This window comes from Rhincodon typus, chromosome 1, assembly GCF_021869965.1.
Source record: "Rhincodon typus isolate 14 chromosome 1, sRhiTyp1.1, whole genome shotgun sequence".
NCBI classification, from domain to species: domain Eukaryota; kingdom Metazoa; phylum Chordata; class Chondrichthyes; order Orectolobiformes; family Rhincodontidae; genus Rhincodon; species Rhincodon typus.
In genome coordinates, this window is record NC_063332.1 from 52,967,806 (window position 1) to 52,988,158 (window position 20,353).

General features: G+C 41.6%; 1 protein-coding gene across 1 annotated transcript in view; it reads left to right on the top strand.

The window, feature by feature from the left end:
* Positions 1-19,204, top strand: part of LOC125482773 (ectopic P granules protein 5 homolog) — a 31,980-nt gene extending 12,776 nt beyond the window's left edge. Inside the window, exons 4-6 of the mRNA XM_048594949.1 lie at positions 4,723-4,859; positions 11,973-12,080; positions 19,127-19,204. Of these exons, the coding sequence (XP_048450906.1) occupies positions 4,723-4,859; positions 11,973-12,080; positions 19,127-19,204 (323 nt within the window). The remainder of the gene's footprint in view (positions 1-4,722; positions 4,860-11,972; positions 12,081-19,126) is intronic.
* Positions 19,205-20,353: the final 1,149 nt, after the last annotated feature.

Below are 20,353 nucleotides of genomic sequence, written 5' to 3' on the forward strand. Positions count from 1 at the left end.
GGCCCGAAACGTCAGCCTCTCTGCTCCTATGATGCTGCTTGGCCTGCTGTGTTCATCCAGCCCTTCATCTTGTTGTCTCGGATTCTCCAGCATCTGCAGTTCCTACTATCTCTGTGTAAAAGACATCTCCTTTGAACTTTCCCTCTCTCACCTTAAATGCATTCCCCTAGGCATAGACATTTCAACTCTGGGGGGAAAAGATTCTGACAGTCAACCCTATCTATGCATCTCTTAATTTTATAGACTTCTATCAAGTCTCTCCTCAGCCTCTGTCCCTTCAGAGAAAACACTCCTACTTTTTCTTGCCTCTGCTTATAACTCATACCCTCTAATCAGGCTGCATCCTGGTACACCTCTACATCTTTCCTCTAATATGGCGACCAGAATTTAATGCAGTACCCTAAGCATGGCCTAAACAAAGTTTTATAAAGTTGCAACGTGACAAGTACGCAATGCCCTGACCTATAAAGGCAAACATGCCATACATCATTTTTACCACCCTATCTACTTGTGTGGCCATTTTCAAGGAGCTATGGACTTGAACCCCAAGATCCCTCTGTACATCAATGCTGTTCAGAGTCCTGCCACTAACTGTTTACTTGCATGGTGGCTGAGTAGTTAGCACTGCTGCCTCACAGTGCCAGGGACCCAGGTTCGATTCCAGCCTTGGGCAACTGTCTATGTGGAGTTTGCGTGGGTTTCCTCTCGGTGCTTCGGTTTCCTCTCGGTGCTTCAGTTTCCTCCGACAGTCCAAAGATGTGCAGGTAAGGTGGATTGGCCATGCTAAATTGCCCATAATGTCTAGGAATATATAGGTTAGGCAGGTTAGCCATGGGAAATGCAGGGTTACAGGGATATAGAGTAGGGGTGTGAGTCTGGGTGGGATGCTCTCCATATAGTTGGTGTGGCCTTGTTGGACTGTAGGGATTCTAAATTTGATCTCACAAAGTGCAGTATCTCACACTTGCCTGTATTAAACTCCACCTGCAATTTTTCCACCCATCTATGTCCCACTGTAATCTTTGACAACCTCCTATACTATCCACAACTCCACTGAGCTTTGTGTCATGTGCACACTTACTCACCCATCCATCTATGTTTTCATCCAAGCTATTTATATATCACAAACAGCAGAGGTCCCAGTAGGATCCCTGCAGAATACCACTAGTCATGGACCTCCAGCCCGAAAAATACCACCCTTCACCACTACTCTCTGCCTTCTATGGGCCAGCCAATTCTGAATTGAAGCAGCCAAGTCACCATGGATCCCATGCATCTTAATCTTCTGAATGAACCTACCATGAGGGACCGTGTCAAAAGCCTTACAATAATCCATGTAGACAACATCCACTGCCCTACCCTCATCGATCACCTTTGTCACCACCTCAAAAGTCAATCAAGTTAGTAAGACATGACTTTCACTGCGCAAAGCCATGCTGACTGTCCCTAATTAGGCTATGCATTTCTAAATGCATGTAAATCCTATCCCTAAGAATCCTCTCCAACAGCTTCCTAATCACCGATGTGAGACACAGCAGTCTGTAGTCTCTGGATTATCCCTATTTCCCTTCTTGAACAGAGAAACAACATTAACTACTTGCTAATCCTCCGCGACCTCTTCAGTGGCTAGCAAGCATAGAATGATCTTGGTCAAGGTCCCAGCAATCTCTTCCCTTGAGTGTCTCCCCACTGACCTGGTGTAGATACAATCGGCCCTTGGGGACTTATCCACCTTACTGCTCTTCAGGAGACCCATCACCACTTCATTCTTGATCTCAAAATGTCCTAGCATATTAGCATGCTCAACATCAATCTCACTAACCTCCATATCCTTCTCCTGGGTGAATACTGACGGAGAGTATTCATTTAGGATCTCGCTCACCTCCTCTGCCTCCAAGCACAAGTTCCATCTTTTATCCTTGAGTGATCCTATCCTTTCCCTAGTTATCCTCTTGTTTTTCGTGTATATGTAGAATGCCTTGGGATTCTCTTTAACCCTACTTGCCAAGGTCATTCCATAGCCCTTCCTTGCTCTCCTAATTCCCTGCTTGACTTCTTTCCTGCTTTCTTTATATTCCTCCTATCAGATTTTAACTTCCTAAATCTTACATGTGCTTTTTTTCTTTTTGATTAAATTCACAACCTCACTCATTATCCAACGGTCTCTGACCTTGCCATCCTTGTCCTTCCTCCTTACTGGAACACGCCAGTCCTGAACTCTGATCAGGAGGTTTTTAAACATTTCCCACGTGTCAAATGTGGATTTGCCCAATAACAGCTGTTTCCAATTAACTCTCCGTAGCTCCTGCCTAATACGGACATAATTTGCCCTACCTCAATTTAGTACTTTCCCACAAGGTCCTGACTTATCCTTTTTTGTAGCTATCTTAAAACCTGAGGTTTTGTGATCACTGTTTCCAAAATGCTGCCCCATTTGAAAGGTCAGTCACCTGGCTAGGCTCTTTAGCCAGTACAAGGTCCAGTATGGCCCCCCATCTAGTTGAATTGTCCGCATACTGTTTCAAGAAACCCTCTTGGATGCACCTAACAAATTCTGCCCTCGCCTGTCTAAGCCTCTGGCTCTAAGGAAGTCCCTGTCAATTTTGGGGAAGTTGAACTCAGCCACTATGACAACCCTGTTGTGATTGCATCTTTCCTCATTGTCTCAGTAGCTGTTGGGGGGCCTATAGTATAATCCCATCAGAATAGTTGCACCCATCTTAATTTTTGAGCTCTACCCATATTGCCTTAGTGGATGAGCCCTCCAATATGTCCTCTCTGAGTGCAGACATGACATTCGCCCTGATTAGTAATGCAATTTCACCACCTCTTTTACCTCCCTCTCTATCTTGTCTAAAGCAATGAAGCCCTGGAATGTTCAGCAGCCAGTCCTGTTCTTCTCTCAACTAAGTCTCTGTAATGGCCACAACATTGTAGTCCTATGTACAGATCCAGGCTGTAAGCTCATCTGCCTTACCCATAATATTCCTTGCATTGAAATAATCACTTCAGCCCGTCAGTTCCATCGTGTTCATTTACCTGTCTCTGCCTGTTCTTCCTTTCACCCTCAATCTCTCCACTTGCTGACCTGCTACCCAGATTCCCAGGCCCTGCCACTCTAGTTTAAACCTTCCCAAGGAGCACTAGCGACCCTTGTTACGAGGATATCAGTTCCCCTCTAGTTTAGGTGCAACCTGTTCCTCTTGTATAGGTCACTCGCATCCCAGAAGTGGTCCCAATGATCCAAGAACCTGAAACTCTGTCCCCCTGCACCAGCTGCTTAGCCATGTATTCATCTGTGCTATCTTACTATTCCTTGCCTCACTAGCACATGGCACTGATAGTAACCTGGCGATTATTACCCTTTTGGCCTGCTTTTCAGTCTCTTTCCTAACTCCCTGTACTCGCTCCACATGACCTCACCCCTCTTTCTACCTATGCCATTGTTAGCAATGTGCACAATGACCTCTGCTGCTCACCCTCCCACTTAAGAATTTCATGCAACCGCTCAGACATCCTTGGCCCTGGCACCAGGGAGGCATCACACTATCCTGGAGTCTCAGACGCAACCACAGAAACAGCTGTCTGTGCCCTAACTAGTGAGTCTCCTACCACTATTGCTCTCTCGGACATTGCCTGACCGTGCTCTACAGCAGAGCCAGTTGTGGTGCCACAGGCTTGGCTGCTGTTGTTACACTTCCTGAGAGGTTATGGCCCGCAATAGTATCCAAAATGGTATACCTGTCAGAAAGGGGAATAGCCACAGGAGACTCTTGCACTACCTGCCCATCTTTCCTTGCGGTTACCCATTGACCTAACTAAATTTGCGGTGTATCATCTCCCCGTAACTCGTGTCTATCACACTCTCTGCCTCCTTTATGCTCCTCAGTGTGTTCAGCTATTGCTCCAACTTATCCATGCAGTCTGTGAAAAGCTACAGCTGGTCACCTTCCTGTAGACATAGTCGTCAGGGACACTAGACTGCTCCCTGATCTCCTGCATCTGGCAGGAGGAGCACATCACTGCCCTATCTGTCATCTCTGTCCCTTTACACCAAGAAAGATAAAAGAAACTTATCTTGCCTTTACCTTAACTTTATAACTTTACATAACAAAGTTTTGGTTCAATTCCATGTGCAAATGCAAATAGCAGCATTTGGTATTTACCATCTAACAAGATGAGTGTCACTTCAGTTGATAGGATTTTTCACTACTTCTTGTGGAAATTACATTGTCATGCTGTTAAATATTGACAGTTCAGCCAGCTGTTTAGGCTATTAGCAATACTCTTCCCAACTTTGGTAGGAATGTTTTTGTAGAATTCTATCATACCCATCCGAGAAGCACAACTTCAATGTTTTACCTGTGCCTAGTTGTACCCATAATAATGGAGAAGTGAAAATAGAGACAAAATAAAATCTATTGTTCTTATATTTGGTGAAATTTCACTTTCAAAAATGACATTGACTTTAACTTTATATAGAAATAATAAACATTTGAAAGTTCAATTTTATGACACTAGGGATAGTTCCAAAAAAAACCTACCAATGTCATAAACAAAAACAGAAATTGTTGGAAATGTTCAGCAGGTCTGGCGTCATCTGTGGCGAGAAGGCAGAGTTAACATTCAAAATCTAGTGACCCTTCTTCAGAACACAGTTCTTTTGTTTAGTGTTTAACCCGCCAATATTATGTCTGACAGTTTTCTTTTTATTTTGTGCAGATGATCAAGAAATAGATTGCAGCCATTCAGATCTGCAGCTTTTAAAAGAAAACATTAGTGTACTCTTTAGTTTTACCCGAAGAACAATTGAAGATGATCAGTTCCACAGTGACATTCTTCTCTGGCTACAGAAATTGGTATGAAATTACAATGTTGGGCCTTGTTATTAAATTGCCATTCATGAAGTATATTTTTGTGGGTGGAACTAGCTGCGTTTGTTTCATGATAGTTCTCATCTCATACATCACCACTGGATCCTAATAGTTCCTGTAACTAGTGTTCAACCTTCAGTGTCTTTGACCTGTGCTTGTTTCACGTAATTTAACTGTTAAATGTCATTCACCGTTCTGACATGTAGGTGTAACTGCAGTTTTGGAGATCTGTTTTGTGGAGAAAGACCAGCTGAAAACTGAGGAAATAGCTTTCCATTGGAACTGCAGCAATGGTGTACAATTCAGTTATTTTATTGGTGTACATCAACTCCATTTGGCTGCCCTTGTTCCATCACACTTGATACCATCAAGTAACAAAAACCTGTATACCCACACAACTTAAGATTCCTCCTAATGTGGTAGCATGTGCAAATTTGAATATTGTTATAATGCCAGGTGATTGTAATACTGAACAAATATCCCAGAGTAAAATCTGGCTTCGTAAATCATAAATTTTACCTTTGCAGTTTGTTAAGCGTGGCGTTTGGTCACTTAACATATTCCCAAGAGGCTATAAATGTACTTTGAAAAGAAGAACATCAAAGTCACACACAACAAAAATGAGCTTTGTTACACTATAAAACAGCTAGTTGAAATGGGCTTGCTATAAATATCTTAGAGATTCAATCCTTTTATCCTTACTAAAAACCATCAATGAGGGGTCAGTGTTTTGACATTAAAATGCCATGTTCGTTTGGCATGACAGTGCTTGGTTTCATTCTGGCAAACCTCGGCATTCACTCAGTGCTAGCTTCTTTAGTTAATGTTCCTTTGTGAGACACTTAAACAAACTGCTAACACAGCACACCTACTCCTTAAATAATAGCAAAGTACTGCAGCTGCTCGAGATGTGAAATAGAAACATAACGTGCTGAAAGAAGTCATCCAGTCTGGCTGTATCTGCGGAAAGAGAAACAGAGTTAACGTTGTGACTCACGGAAGAATCATTTGGTCTGGAAACATTAACGCTGTTTCTCTCGCTCGCTCTCGCACTCTCTCTCTCGCGCTCTGTCTCCACCCCCCTCCCCCGACAGATGCTGAATTTTTCCAGTGCTTTGTGTTTTTATTTCACTTATTGCTTAATATGTGTTCCTTAAATTCTCTGCTGCCTTAGAGCCTTCTGTTTCTGCAGCTGACCTCTCAGTAATTTCTAAGCCATTCTAGACTTAGAGTCATAGAGTAATACAGCACGGAAACAGACCCTTTGGTCCAACTCATTCATGCCGACCAGGTTTCCCAAATTGAACAAGTCCCATTTGCCTACGTTTGTCCTATAACCCTCTAAACCTGTCCTATAACCCTCCAAACCTTTCCTATTCACGTACCTGTCCAAATGTCTTTTAAATGTTGTAACTCTACCTGCATCTACCACTTCCTCTGATGGTTCATTCCACAGATGAACAACCCTCTGTGAAGAAGTTGCACTTCAGGTGCCTTTTAAATCTTTCTCCTCTCGCCTTAAAATTATGCACTCTCGTCTCGAACCCTACCATTGAGAAAGACCTTTGCCATTCACCTTACCTATGCCCCTCATGATTTTTTAAACTTCTATAAACCTCAACCTCCTATGCTCCAATGAAAAAAGTCCCTGCCTATCCAGCCTCTCCTTATAACTCAAGCCCTCTGTAACATCCTTGTAAATCTTTTCTACACCCTTTCAAATTTAATAATATCCTTCCTATAGCAGGGCTATGCTGTACCAGAATTATACACAGTACTGCAAAAGTGGCCTATCCAACATGCTGTAAAACCACAACATGACATTACAGGTTGCTTCTTTCTTCCCCGACTGTTTTGTGGACTGCTTAACTGCACTGTTGCAGTTACTGAACAGTCAGTAACCTTCTTAATGGTTCTACCTTTATAAAAAGAAACTTGTTTTGATCTCTATCTCCTTTTGTTTTAGAGCATCTTGCTGCTATTTGACAGCCGAATTTTAATCTCTCTTCTACGTTTAGTTTCTAAAGCATTGTACTATTAATCTGAAAGGTTTTTTAAAGACCTCATTCAAATGCGTGTAAACAAACTCCAGGGAACTTGGCACCGAACTCTCCGAGTTCAAAATCTAAAAAGAAACATAAAGTGAAAGTATGCTTTCTTTGATTTTGATAAAGTCTCACATAAGCGGTTAATGTGCAGAATTATAGCATGTGGGATTGGTAGTTATGTACTGTCAAGAATGGAGAATTGGTCATCTGACAGGAAACAACGTTGGAATAAGTGACTCTTTTACAGGGTGGAAAGAAGTGACAAATGAAACACTGCAATGATCCCTGATTGGGCTGCAGCTATTCACAGTCTATATTAATAATTTGAACGAGGCAGTCAACTGTAAAATTTCCAAGTTTGCTGTCAGCACAAAACTCAGTGGGACCGATTGATGATAAGGGCATAAAGAGGCTTCAGGCTGATTTTGACAAGTTGAATGGGAGGGCACATACATGGCAGATGCTCTATAAATGTTAAGTTGTTCACTTTGATAGGAAAAACAGAATGGCAGAACGTTATTTAAGTGATAGATTGGGACTGGTACCTGGGAGTCCTTGTACACCACTTGTTCAAAGCAAGTATGTAGGTGAAGCAAGCAATTAGGAAGGCAGATGGTACGTTAGCCTTCATTGCAAGTGGGTTTGAGTACAAGGGCAAGGAAGTCTTACTGTAGCTGTACAAACTTTAATGAGACTGCACCCAGAATATTGTGTCCAGTTTGGTCTCCTCACTCCAGAAAAGATACAATTGCCATAGAGAGAATCAAGGTTCACCAGGCTGACTCCCCCTCCCATTCCTCAGATGACATGTCCATCCTGGGCCTCCTGCAGTGCCACAACGATGCCACCCGAAGGTTGCAGGAACAGCAACTCATATTCCGCTTGGGAACCCTGCAGCCCAATGGTATCAATGTGGATTTCACAAGCTTCAAAATCTCCCCGCCCCCTACCGCATCCCAAAACCAGTCCAGCTCGTCCCCGCCTCCCTAACCTGTTCTTCCTCCCACCTATCCCCTCCTCCCACCTCAAGCCGCACCCCCATCTCCTACCGACTAACCTCATCCCGCCCCCTTGACCTGTCCGTCCTCCCTGGACTGACCTATCCCCTCCCTAACTCCCCACCTACACTCACCTTTACTGGCCCCATCCCCACCTCTTCGACCTGTTTGTTTCCTCTCCACCTATCCTCTCCTCTATCCATCTTCTATCTGCCTCCCACTCTCTCCCTATTTATTTCAGAACCCCCTTCCCCTCCCCCTTTTCTGATGAAGGGTCTAGGCCCAAAACGTCAGCCTTTCTGCTCCTATGATGCTGCTCGGCCTGCTGTGTTCATCCAGCCCTGCACCTTGTTGTCTCGGATTCTCCAGCATCTGCAGTTCCTACTATCTCTGACTGTTGGAAAGGTATGTCTCTTCATTAGGAGAGTGAAAGGATTGAATCTGTTTCAGTTAGTTAAGGGTTATAGCTTTAGCCATGTAGTTAGTCATGGGCAAAGCTAGTACAGAAAAATGAATGACAAATGAGACATTCAGGCTGTCTATACTTGTAGCATAGGCGCCACACTGTCATAGGCCTTGGATGAAGAATAAACAATGCACCTGAAAGACTGTGAGGAAAACCAAGATGATGAACATTGAAGTTTAAGGATTGCAACATGCGTGTTGCAATCTGCATAAAGTTGGGATGTGTTTTGTAAACTGCCTGAGTGAGCTTTAAACTTCTGTCCACACACAAATGAAATAAATGATCGCTGTCCTATTTTTCGGAAGTCCTCTTATCAACTTGCCAAGTTAGTCATTGCGGCATAGAGTAATACATCATGGAAACAGGCCCTTCAGCCCAAACTGGTCTATGCTGACCATGGTGCCCACTCAGCTAGTTCCAATTGCCTGCATTTGGTCCAGATCCCTCAAAACCCTTCCCATCCATGTTCCTATCCAAATGTGTTTTAAATGTTGCTATTGTACCTGCCTCAACCACTTTCTGCAGCCCATTCCATATATGCACCACTCTCTGCATGAAGTAGTTGCCCCTCAGGTCCTCCCTAAATCATTCTCCTCTCACCTTAACCCTATGCCCTCTAGTTTTCAATTCCCCATCCCTGGGAAAAAGACTACATGCATTCATCCTATCTATGCCCCTCATGATTTTATACACTTCAATAAGGTTACCCCTTTTCCTCCTACATTCCAAGCAATAAAGTTCTATCCTAGCTAACATCTCCCCATAATTCAGGTATACTAGTCCTGGCAACATCCTCGTAAATCTTCTTTGCACACTTTCCAGTTTAACTATATCTTTCCTATAACAGGTGACCAACACAGTACACAGTACTCTAAGTGCGGCCTCACCAATGACTTGTACAACTGTAACATAGTGTCCCAACTCCTATACTCAATGCCTCAGCCGATGAAAACCAGCATGCTGATGTCTTCTTCACCTCACTGTCTACGTGTGACGCCACTTTCAACGAACTATGTACTTGTATTCCTAGGTCTCTCTGTTCCACAACACTCCTCAGGACCTTACCATTTACTGTATAAATCCTAGATAACAAGGTCTAGGCCGGAAACGTCAGCCTTCCTGCTCCTATGATGCTGCTTGGCCTGCTGTGTTCATCCAGCTCTACACCTTGTTATCTCAGATTCTCCAGCATCTGCAGTTCCTACTATCACTGTATAAGTCCTACCTTGGTTTGACTTTCCAAAGTGCAACACCTCACTTATCTGTATTGAATTGCATTTGCCGATTCTCAGCCCACTTGCCCGTCTGATCAAGATCCCTTTGTAATTTTTGATAACCTTCCTCGCTATCAACGATGCCTCTTAATTTTGTATCATCCGCAAACTTACTAATCATGTCTTGTACATTCCAGATCATTGATGTAAATTACAAAGATCCCAGCGCTGACTGCTGTGGCATACCACTAGCCACAGGCCTCTAGTCTGAGAAACAACCTTCAACCATCTGCTTCCTACCATCGAGCCAATTTTGAATCCAATTAGCTCGCTCTCCCTGGATCCCCTGCGGACTAGCCTGCTGTGTGGGACCCTGTCAAAGGCCTTACTAAAGTCCATATAGACAACATCCACCATCCTGCCTCTTGGTTACCTCTTTGAAAAACTCTAAAAGATTTGTCAGACATGACTTCCTGCATAAAACTTCATGCTGACTATCCCTAATCAGAGCGTGACTATCCAAATGTTGGTTGATCCTGACCCTCAGAATCCTCTCCAATGACTTGCCTAACACTGATGTCATGCTCAGAGTCCCCCATAACACTGAGGTTGGGTCAACTGGGCCTGGATTCACTGGTGTTTAGAAGAATCAAAGGGAATTTCATTGAAGTGTATAAAATTCTGACAGGGCTGGACGGACTAGATGCTTTACTTCGCTAATGGTCCATAACAGGGTCAGAGTCTCAGGAGACCCTCATAACATTGGACACAAAACTGGCTGTCCAATAGAAGACAGAGGGTGGCAGTAGATGGAAAGTATTCAGCCTGGAACTCGGTGACCAGTGGTGTGCCGCAGGGATCTGTTCTGGGACCTCTGCTCTTTGTGATCTTTATAAATGACTTGGTTGAGGAAGTGGAAGGGTGGGTTAATAAATTTGCCAATGACACAAAGGTTGATGGAGTTGTGGAGGGCTGTTGTAGGTTGCAACGGGACATTGACAGGATGCAGAGCTGGGCAAAGAAGTGGCAGATGGAATTCAACCCAGAAAAGTGTGAAGTGATTCATTTTGGAAGGTGGAATTTGCATGTAGAATACAGGGTTAATGCAGGATTCTTGGCAGTGTGCAGGAACAGAGGGATCTTGGGGTCCACATCCATAGATCCCTCAAAGTTGCGACCCAAGTTGATAGGGTTGTAAAGAAGGCTTATGGTGTGTTGGCTTTCATTGGCAGGGGAATTGAGTTTAAGAGCCATGAGGTTATGCTGCAGCTTTATAAAACTCTGGTTAGACTACACTTGGAATATTTTGTTCAGTTCTGGTCACCTCATTATAGGAAAGATGTGGAAGCTTTAGAGAGGATGCAGAGGAGATTTACCAGGATGCTGCCTGGACTGGAGGGCAGGTCTTATGAGGAAAGGTTGAGGGAGCTAGGGATTTTTTCTTTGGAGCGAAGAAGGATGAGAGGTGACTTGATAGAGGTGTACAAGATGATGAGAGGCATAGATAGAGTGGATAGTCAGAGACTTTTTCCCAGGGCGGAAATGACTATTATGAGGGGGCATAATTTTAACGTGATTGGAGGAAGGTATAGGGGAGATGTCAGAAGTAGGTTCTTCACACAGAGAGTGGTGGGCGTGTGGAGTGCACTGCCAGCTGTGGTAGTGGAGTCAGATACTTTAGAGACTTTTAAACGACTCTTGGATAGGCACATGGAGCATAGTAAAATGTAGAGTATGCAGGGTAGATTGATCTTAGTGGGATAATAGGTCGGCCACAACATCGTGGGCCGAAGGGCCTGTACTGTTCTATGTTCTATATTTAGACGTGCACTTGTCAAGCCAAGGTATACAAGGTTCTGGGCCAAGAATTGATAAATGGGATTAGAATAGTTAGGTGGTTGGTTTGACCAATATGTGCACAGTGGGCTGAAGGGACTTTTTCAGTAATGTAGATCTCTATGACTCTATCATATTGAACAGCAAACAGACTGAGTGGGCCAAATGGCCTACTTCTGCATTTCTGTGTTTCTTTCTTCATACTTAATATAGAAATACAAATCAAGCTTAAACCCATATGTCATTTCTCCAATGTAGAACCCAAATTTTCAAATCAATGTACTTTGAACCTTTACCACAATATACAATTACCTATGGCTTTGTGCAACTACTTCATGCATATGGTGAAAAGCTGAGGTTTCAGAACAGCTTCTGAAAAATGGTAAGAATCCTTGTCACAGATGTAAGCAATTAGAAAAAATACTTTTTTGTGACATTTTCATCTTAACAAAGGAGGAAAAAGATGATTATTAGAAAACACCTTACTTTATGTGCTCTGAAACTGTGTGTCAGTTATTAATAATTAATCCTTTTAGGTTGCAGTGTTACACCGAATTGGCTCTTCTGCTGATCACCTCTGTATTCTGAATCACATCCTTCACTGCCCAGCAGGTGTGAGCAAATGGGCAGCCCCATTTGTAAAGGTATGATTTTACTCTGTGCGTGAAACTACTGCAACCTTCCTGTTGTTTTGAATGTAATATTCATAATATTCATAAAGAAAATTACTTTTTCCATTTCTGTAATGTTTATGATAATTCTGATTTATGATAGTGTTATATTAGTAATACCTTCCAGTACAAATGTCAACGTTTGGTGGTTGATAAATTCGAAAATCTTTTAAATCTCACGCACACAGTATTCAACATTTGAAATTCACCATGCTTTATAAATTGTACTCGGAACAGATACATTTCAGAAATGTCATTGAGGTTTTTCCTAACTCAACAACAAGTCACCACAGCACTGCATAATTTCTTTTAGCAATTGAGTCCACCGATTGTGGTTAATTTTTTGTTTACTTACCTAATTGTACAATATTTGAGGATTTTTTCAATGCTCAAAAATAACATTATCATAATTATAATTTCCACTGCTACCAATCATTGTTAATAATTGTTGTCAATAATTACATAGAAAAAAATCAACAATTGTCCTACATTGTTATTCAGCTAACAGACCTTAAGATGGATTACAGAGGTTGCTAGGATATAAAGGTTTGGTGACTATATCACTGGATTAATAATGTAGAGGTGGAGACTAATAAGCCAGGGAATGAGTCCCACCATGGCTTTTTGGTAATTTAAATTCAGTTTATTAAAAAGCTATGAATGCTAATAAGAAAAAGTGAACACAAAACTGGAATTCAACATGGTAATGGCATAATGCCAGACTAATATTGAATTAGAGTCGATGATTCATCAGAGTTAATTTACTCAAAATGTTGACAGTAATATAATTGACAGTTCCAAATGGTTTCTATCCTGGAATTTAAAAGTGAGTAAGTGCAAACATTACAATTTTCCAAAATTGTCCTGATTTAGGAACCATTTCTTTGGATTAGAAAATTGCACAGGTCACTTCCCTATTAAAGAGAGGCAAAAGGGGAATGAACAATCTATTGACCGGTGTCAGTTGTCAGGAAATTAGCTAAGCCTCTAATTAAGAACGGACTGATGAAACACCTTGAAGTTTTCAACTGATCAGAGAAAGTCAACATTGTAAAAGAAAGGGAAAGCCCTTCATGCCTGAGAAACCAATTGAATTTTTTGAAGATATGTCTAAAGTTAGTAGATATTAATTGTACGGAATTGCAGGGTGCATTTGCTGAAGTCTCATAAGAGACTGTTAGCTAACAATAAGGCTCATGGCACTGAAGGCAAATTATTGAACTGGCTAGAGCTCGCTGAGTGGCAAGAGACAGAATAATTGGCAAGGTGTGACTTTCGATATCTCAAGGATTTGTGCGCATGAGCAATTCATATTTATTAACAATTTATGTGGTTCCTCATCTCTCAATGTTTGCTGATGACAGGTGGCATTGTAAGCAGTATAGATGGAGCAATAAAATTACAGAAGATAAAATTATAAGTGGAATTATGATATAAAACTAAACATACAAGAAATTCCCTTCTAGAACGTGGTGTTTTATATACAAAGCTGAAGTCTCATGGCATTAGGTCAAACAGGAACCTGGACATAAATATATAGTGTGTACCATTTGTAAGATACACTGCAAAAATTCACCATGGCACCTTCAACAGCACCCTCCAAACCCACAACTTCTTTCATCTAGAAGGATAGGGCCAGCATATGTGTAGGAACATGACCACTTGCAAGTTTCCCTCCAAGTTACACATCATCCTAACTTAGAACTATTACTGCTGCTCATTCAAAGTCGCTAGATCAATATCTTGGAACCCCCCCCCCTAAGAGCACTCTGGCTGGCCTACATCACATGGACTGCAGTGGTTCAGACAGTGGCTCGCTCCGTTAAGCTATTCCAAGAGTGGTAGTGGATGGGCAACAAATAACCAGCACACCTCTTGAAAGAGCATCAAAAAGGACAATATGAATATAGAGTGGACCATATAAAGACAAAGTACTGTGAATGCTGGAGGTCTAAAATAAAAACAAAGTACTAAATAAACTCAGGTCTGGCAACATCTGCGAAGCGAACAACAGTTATTGTTTTGAGTCCAGTATGACGCTTCAACACTGAAAGGGGTTAGAAAATGATCATTTTTATGCTGTTGAGGAGGAGCCAGTGAAACAGGGTGCCCAGAGAAAAAGGCCAAGGGAATGCTAATGATTATAGTCAAGTGATACAGTTGAGAAATAAACTAATTCTTTATAGAGTCATACTGCACAGAAACAGACCCTTCAAGCTGCTTCATCTGCACCAACCAGTCATCCCAATCTGATCTAGTCTCATTTGCTAGCCTTTGGCCCATATCCCTCTAAACCCTTCCTATTCATATACCAATCCAGATGCCTTTTAAATGTGGTAATTATACCAGCCTCCGCCTCTTCCTCTGGTAGCTCGTTCCATACACACACCACCCTCTGCATGAAAAAGTTACTCCTCATTACCCTCTCACCTTAAATCTATGTGCTGTAGTTTTGAACACCCCCACCCTCGACAAAAGACCTTGGTTATTCACCCTATCCATGCCCCTCATGATTTTATAAACGTCGGCTTTCAACGCTCCAGGGAAAAAAGCCCCAGCCTATTCACCCTTTTCCCCATAACTCAGACATTCCAGTCCCAGCAACATCCTTGTAAATCTTTTCTATAGCCTCTCAAGTTTAACAACATCTTTCCTGTAGAAGGGTGACCAGAATTGGACATAGTATTCCAAAAATGACCTCACCAATGTCGTGTACAGCTGCAACATGACAACCCAACTCCTATCCTCAATGTTAAAACCAATAAAGGCAGGCGTACCAAACACCACCTTCACCACCCTAACTTTTACTCCACCTTCAAGAAACTATGCACCTGCACCCCTAGGTCTCTTTGGTCTGCAACTCCCCTAGGACACTACCATTAACCCTATAAATCCTGCCCTGGTTTGACTTCCCAAAATGCAACACCTCATAAGTAACTAAATTAAACTCCATATGCTACTCCTCGGCCCATTGGCCCATCAGATCAAGGTCCAATCAGCTAGCTCCCCCGAATCCTACGTGATCTAACCTTAATAACTAGTCTATCATGCAGAATCTTGTCAAACGTTTTGCTGAATTCCATTTGGATGATGACTACTGCTCTGCCTTCGTCCATCTTTATCAGCTCTTCAAAAAACTCAATCAAGTTAGTGAGACACAATTTCCTGCGCACAAAGCCATGCTGACTATTCCTAATCAGTCCTTGCCTTTCCAAGTGCATGAAAATCCTATCTGTCAGAATCCCCTCCAACAACTTATCCACCATTAGCGTAAGGCTCACTGGTCTATAGTTCCCTGGCTTTTCCTTACAACCTTTCTTGAATAATGGCACCATATTAGCCGACCTGTAGACTTCCAGCACCTTACCCGTGGCTATTGATGATGCAGATATTTCAGCAAAGGGCCCAGCAATCTCTTCACTAGCTTCCCACAAAGTTCTGGTAACACCTGATTGGGTCCTGGGGATTTATCTACCTTCATGCAGTTTAAGACCTCCAGCACCACCACCTCTGTAATATGAACTCTTTTCAAGACATCACTATTTATTTCCCCAAGTTCCCTCACTTCCACGTCCATCTCCACAGCTAATACTGATGCAAGATATTCTTTTAGTATCTCATCCATCTCCTGTGGTTCCACACATAGCCACATTGACCTTTTAAGGGGCTCTACTCTTTCCATAGTTGCTCTTTTGCCCTTAAAGTATTTATAGAATCTCTTTGGATTCTCCTTAACTCTATTTGCGAAAGCTATCTCATGTCTCCTTTTTGTTATCCTAATTTCCCTGTTAAGTATACTCCTACTGCTTTTATACTACTCAAGGGATTCAGTTGATCCCAGCAGTCTGTACCTGATATATGCCTCCTCCTTTTTCCTGACAAGAGTCTGAATTTCTCTAGTCATCTAGCATTCCCTGCACCTACCAACCTTGTCTTTCACACTAACAGGAACATACTGTGTCTGAACTCTAGTTATCTCAGTCTTAAAGGCCTTGCACTTCTCAACCATCCCTTGACTTGTGAACAACCTCCCCCAATCAACTTCTGAAATTTCTTGTCTGGTACCATCAAAATTGGCCTGACTCCAATCTAGAACTTTAAGTTTTTGATCAGTTCTATCCTTTTCCATAATTAGTTTAAAACTAATCAAATTACGATCATCTGTCCCAAAGTGCTCCCCCATTGACACCTCAGTCGCTTACCATGCCTGTTTTCCCAACAGAACGTCAAGTATTGCTCTTTCTCTAGCAGGTACATCTACATATTGAATAAGAAAGTTTTCTTATACACAGTTAACAAATTCCTCCCCATCCAAGCCCTTAACACTGTGACAGCCCCAGTCTATGTTTGGAAAGTTAAAATCCCCTATCATTAAAACCCTATTTTTCTAACGGGTATCTGAGATCTTCTTGCATATTTGCTTCTCAGTTTCTCGCTGACTATTGGTTTTCTGATCTTCTGGACTAGTAGTTAGTATGAGTGGTCGAGAGCAAACCCAAGAAAACAAGACAAAGTGTTCATGCTCTGAAGTTGTTGAAGTCAGTGTTGAGGCCTGAAGTCTGTAAGTTGCTGAAGGAGAAAATAAGGTGTAGTTCCTCCAGCTTGTGTTGAGCTTCACTGGAGCACTGCACTGCAGCACACTTAGAACTTAGAAAGTTAACGTGAGAGGAAGATGGTGTAATGAAATGGCAAGCAACTGGAAAGTCACAGTTATTTTTAAAGACAGAGTGAAGTATGTCAACTAAGTGGTTGCCCAACCTGTATTTTGTGTTGCCAGTGCAGATAAAACCTCATTGTGAGCATTGAGTACAGTAGATTAGATTTTTAAAAAATATACAAGCATAACACTGTTTTGTCCGGAAGATGCATTTGGGGCCTTGGACAGGGAAGAGAAGATGAAAGGCCAAATGTTACACTTTTAGTTACTGCATGGGACGGAGCCATTGAGGGTGTGTAGGTGTTTGGAGTGACGGAGGAGCGACCAGGGTGTTGTGGAGGGAATGGTCCCTGCAGAATGCTGATCAGGGAAAGAAGGGGAAATTCTATTTTACGGTGATATCCTGATGATGATGGCAGAAATGGCGGAGGATGATCTTTGGAATGTGTAGAGTATAGCACGACGAGCTGATGCTGTTAGAAGTAATTTTTTTTGTTAACTTGTATGCCAGCAAACTTTAGGTTACCCTGACAAGGAAACTGATTAGTATTAGAATTTATAGTTAGAGTTGGCCAGCAGTCAGCAACTCTGTGAATGCAAGGGCGTCTGTAGCAGATATCTTTCCAAGGCATTTGTATCATAATTCAGTGCAATATGCAAGAAAAATATTGCTGGTAGAAACTTAAAGCCTGATTTATTTGTTTGGAAAATAGATTCGGTTTTACAGTGAGTCCTAACTTGAATATTTGATGGCAATTTAAAAACTTGTGCCATTTATATTGGCAAATGGTGAGTTAAGAGTGACTGCCCTTGATCTCAATGAATTGTTCAGACCATTATTAATTTTCTTTTTTCCCCTCATTTTTTGGTTTGGAACTGAGAATTGATCTGTGAACAAAGCTTATTTTTACAAAAAAAGGAGCGAACAAAAAAATCAATGTTTGCTTTTGAGAACTGGCCTGGAAAGATAACACCGTTCATGTACTGCTCTAAAAAACAGCATAGATGAACCAACACTGAGATGTGGCTATACTCAGGGGTTGGCAGTTTGTTGGATGTTGAATTGGTCAGTCAAGGGAGGACTGGTGCTGGCCAGCCAGCCACAGAATATTTGAGGGTGGGGGGGGGAAGAAAAGTCAAAAGGTGAACTGGTTTTTGACTTGTTATTTGGGCAGGAAGCAGTGTTGCTTTGGAAGAAGCTAGACTGGGATTTTTCGTTTTGCTCTCTGTGGTTTTTCTCCAGTTATCAACTTCATGACAATCCTAAGGAATGAAGTCATCTCTGGAGATTTCAGAATTCAAGCAAGATACAATGCTATTTGCCTGTAATATAACCATCACATAACATGAAGATTGGATTTTCATCGTTAAAACAGTTATCAAACTGGCAACTTACATTTTATAACTGACAGGATCATATCCCTTAACTGTCTGTCTGTCAGTGTGAGAGTGGGGTTGGTGATCAAGGAAGATTGGGCTTAGATTTTAAATATTAATTAAATTCCCTTGTTCTGCTAAGATTACGTTATTAATTATAAATTGTTAATTTTTGTTTGAGTTATAAACTTGGTGTCCAAGATCGGTTATCTGTAAAGTCTGGTTAGGAACAATTGAGCACTTTTGTAGGTCATCGAATGTTTTGATTTCACTGTCTTGCAGATCCAGTGTTAACAAGTCTGATTTGATTTGGATTGCTATCCTTGTGTCGTAACAAGAAGCATTCCAATGAGTGGAACCAAAAAAACCCAAGTAATATTGCACTGATTTGGAAGAGGTGTGGGTGGAAAGAAAGTCTCAAATAACTAGAATCATACAAAGGGAGGTGGTTATAATTATTGGAGACTGTCCTGGGACCAGGATATGCATTGCCTCAAAAATTCCTCAGAGTCGAGTCTTCATGCTAGCAATCTGCAGCTAGCTGCTCTGTCATAATGTCAATCATGAGGTGGTTTGGTAATGGTTGCACGATGTCTGGCTCAATTCATAATCCTTCAAATCGTCCAAAGTCCTTGAAGCGTCTGCCTTAAAGTATTGTGCAGCCGCCTTCATCACATGACAACAGTTCAACAACACGGCCTATCACCTTATCCAAGAAACAGGATGAATAATAAATGCCTGCTTTGCCAGGTAAGTTAATATCCCAAGAAGGAAGGCATTTCAGATGATAGTTTAAGCATTCATATGTACAGTATCATGAAATTGCTGTGGGGCAATATGATGTTTATCTGAACACATTTCAGCATGCAGAAAATATAGAAAATTGAGCCATGATGTGCCATAACTGGTACATACTTGTAATACAGTGCATGTTTCCTGTAATGAAATGCATGATGACAATTTATCCAGCTTTTTTCTGTTTCAGATAACAATATTCAATAATCCTTCAGGCGTCTTTCTCTTTATGCAAGCCCTAGCCTGCCTTCTGTCACCAATCAAGTAAGTGTCTGTGACTTGACAAGATTTCTTTAATATTCAATATATTTTTCATCCTTGGCCTGCTCATACACTGGCTTCCTGTCCACCAGCTGATGAGTCATTCATGAAAGTCCATGACTGCAGCCTACCTCAGCATGAGCACTGAATTAAACTACCTCTAGGAGAACTATCCAGCTCTACTTCACTTGTAATGTGAAGTGCTTGCTGCTTGGGGAATGACATTATTGAGTAAATGATAAAAAGCTTCCCCTCATTATCATGGTCTATTGCTTCCTAATCGACTTTGGGAAGGAAATCTGTCATTCTTAGCTTGACACATGTGTGACTCCTCCAGACCCTAGCAATGTATTTTACTCTTAACTGCTTCTGAGTAGTTAGGGATGAGCAATGAATGCGGGCATAATGAGCAATGCCCACAACAAATATTTCAGGGTCTGCATCAGAAACCCAGAGATTTGATACAACTCCTAAAGTATTGATTTCTTCATCTAGAAATTTATGCACTATCGCTACCAGATTGTCATGAAAATCTAACTGGCCTATTCCAAACTGGTCTGGCTCATGTGACATCTTTCTGAACATCTGGGAATGGGCAATAAACACTGCCTTGCTGCTGCCAAATTATAATAGGTCTTCATTGAACTATTTTAATCCATTAATAGCATTGAATATTCAACTCTAATTTTTATTACCCTTATTTGGCAAATTTTAGTAGATCCTGCTACAATAACTTCTTGGAGTAGGTACTAATTCTGGCAAGTAAATTGAAAAATGGCGTTTTCTTTGGGGTAAAGGATGTTAATGCAGAATAAAGAAAGGTGACATTGATATTGCTGCAACAGGCTTCCTTTAATTGGAAGTAAGGTCTGAATCCCACTGTCATTCATGTCATTCCTTCGCTTGTTGAGGGAAGTGTGCTATGCTGATGCAATAAGCAGTTTTTACATCCCCACTCCATCTAGTCAAGTGTTTTGTTTTCATGAGTAACTTCATTTTGTTGCAGTCCTGTGAGGCTGATTAATCAAAGATTTAGCATTACATTCATTCTTAAGTCGCAACATCAGTTGCTGTATTTTTTTGATGCTCATCAATTCTTCTTGCCTTCTAACACTGAATTGCTTTAAAACACCAAAATTTTGTAAAAGAAAAAATG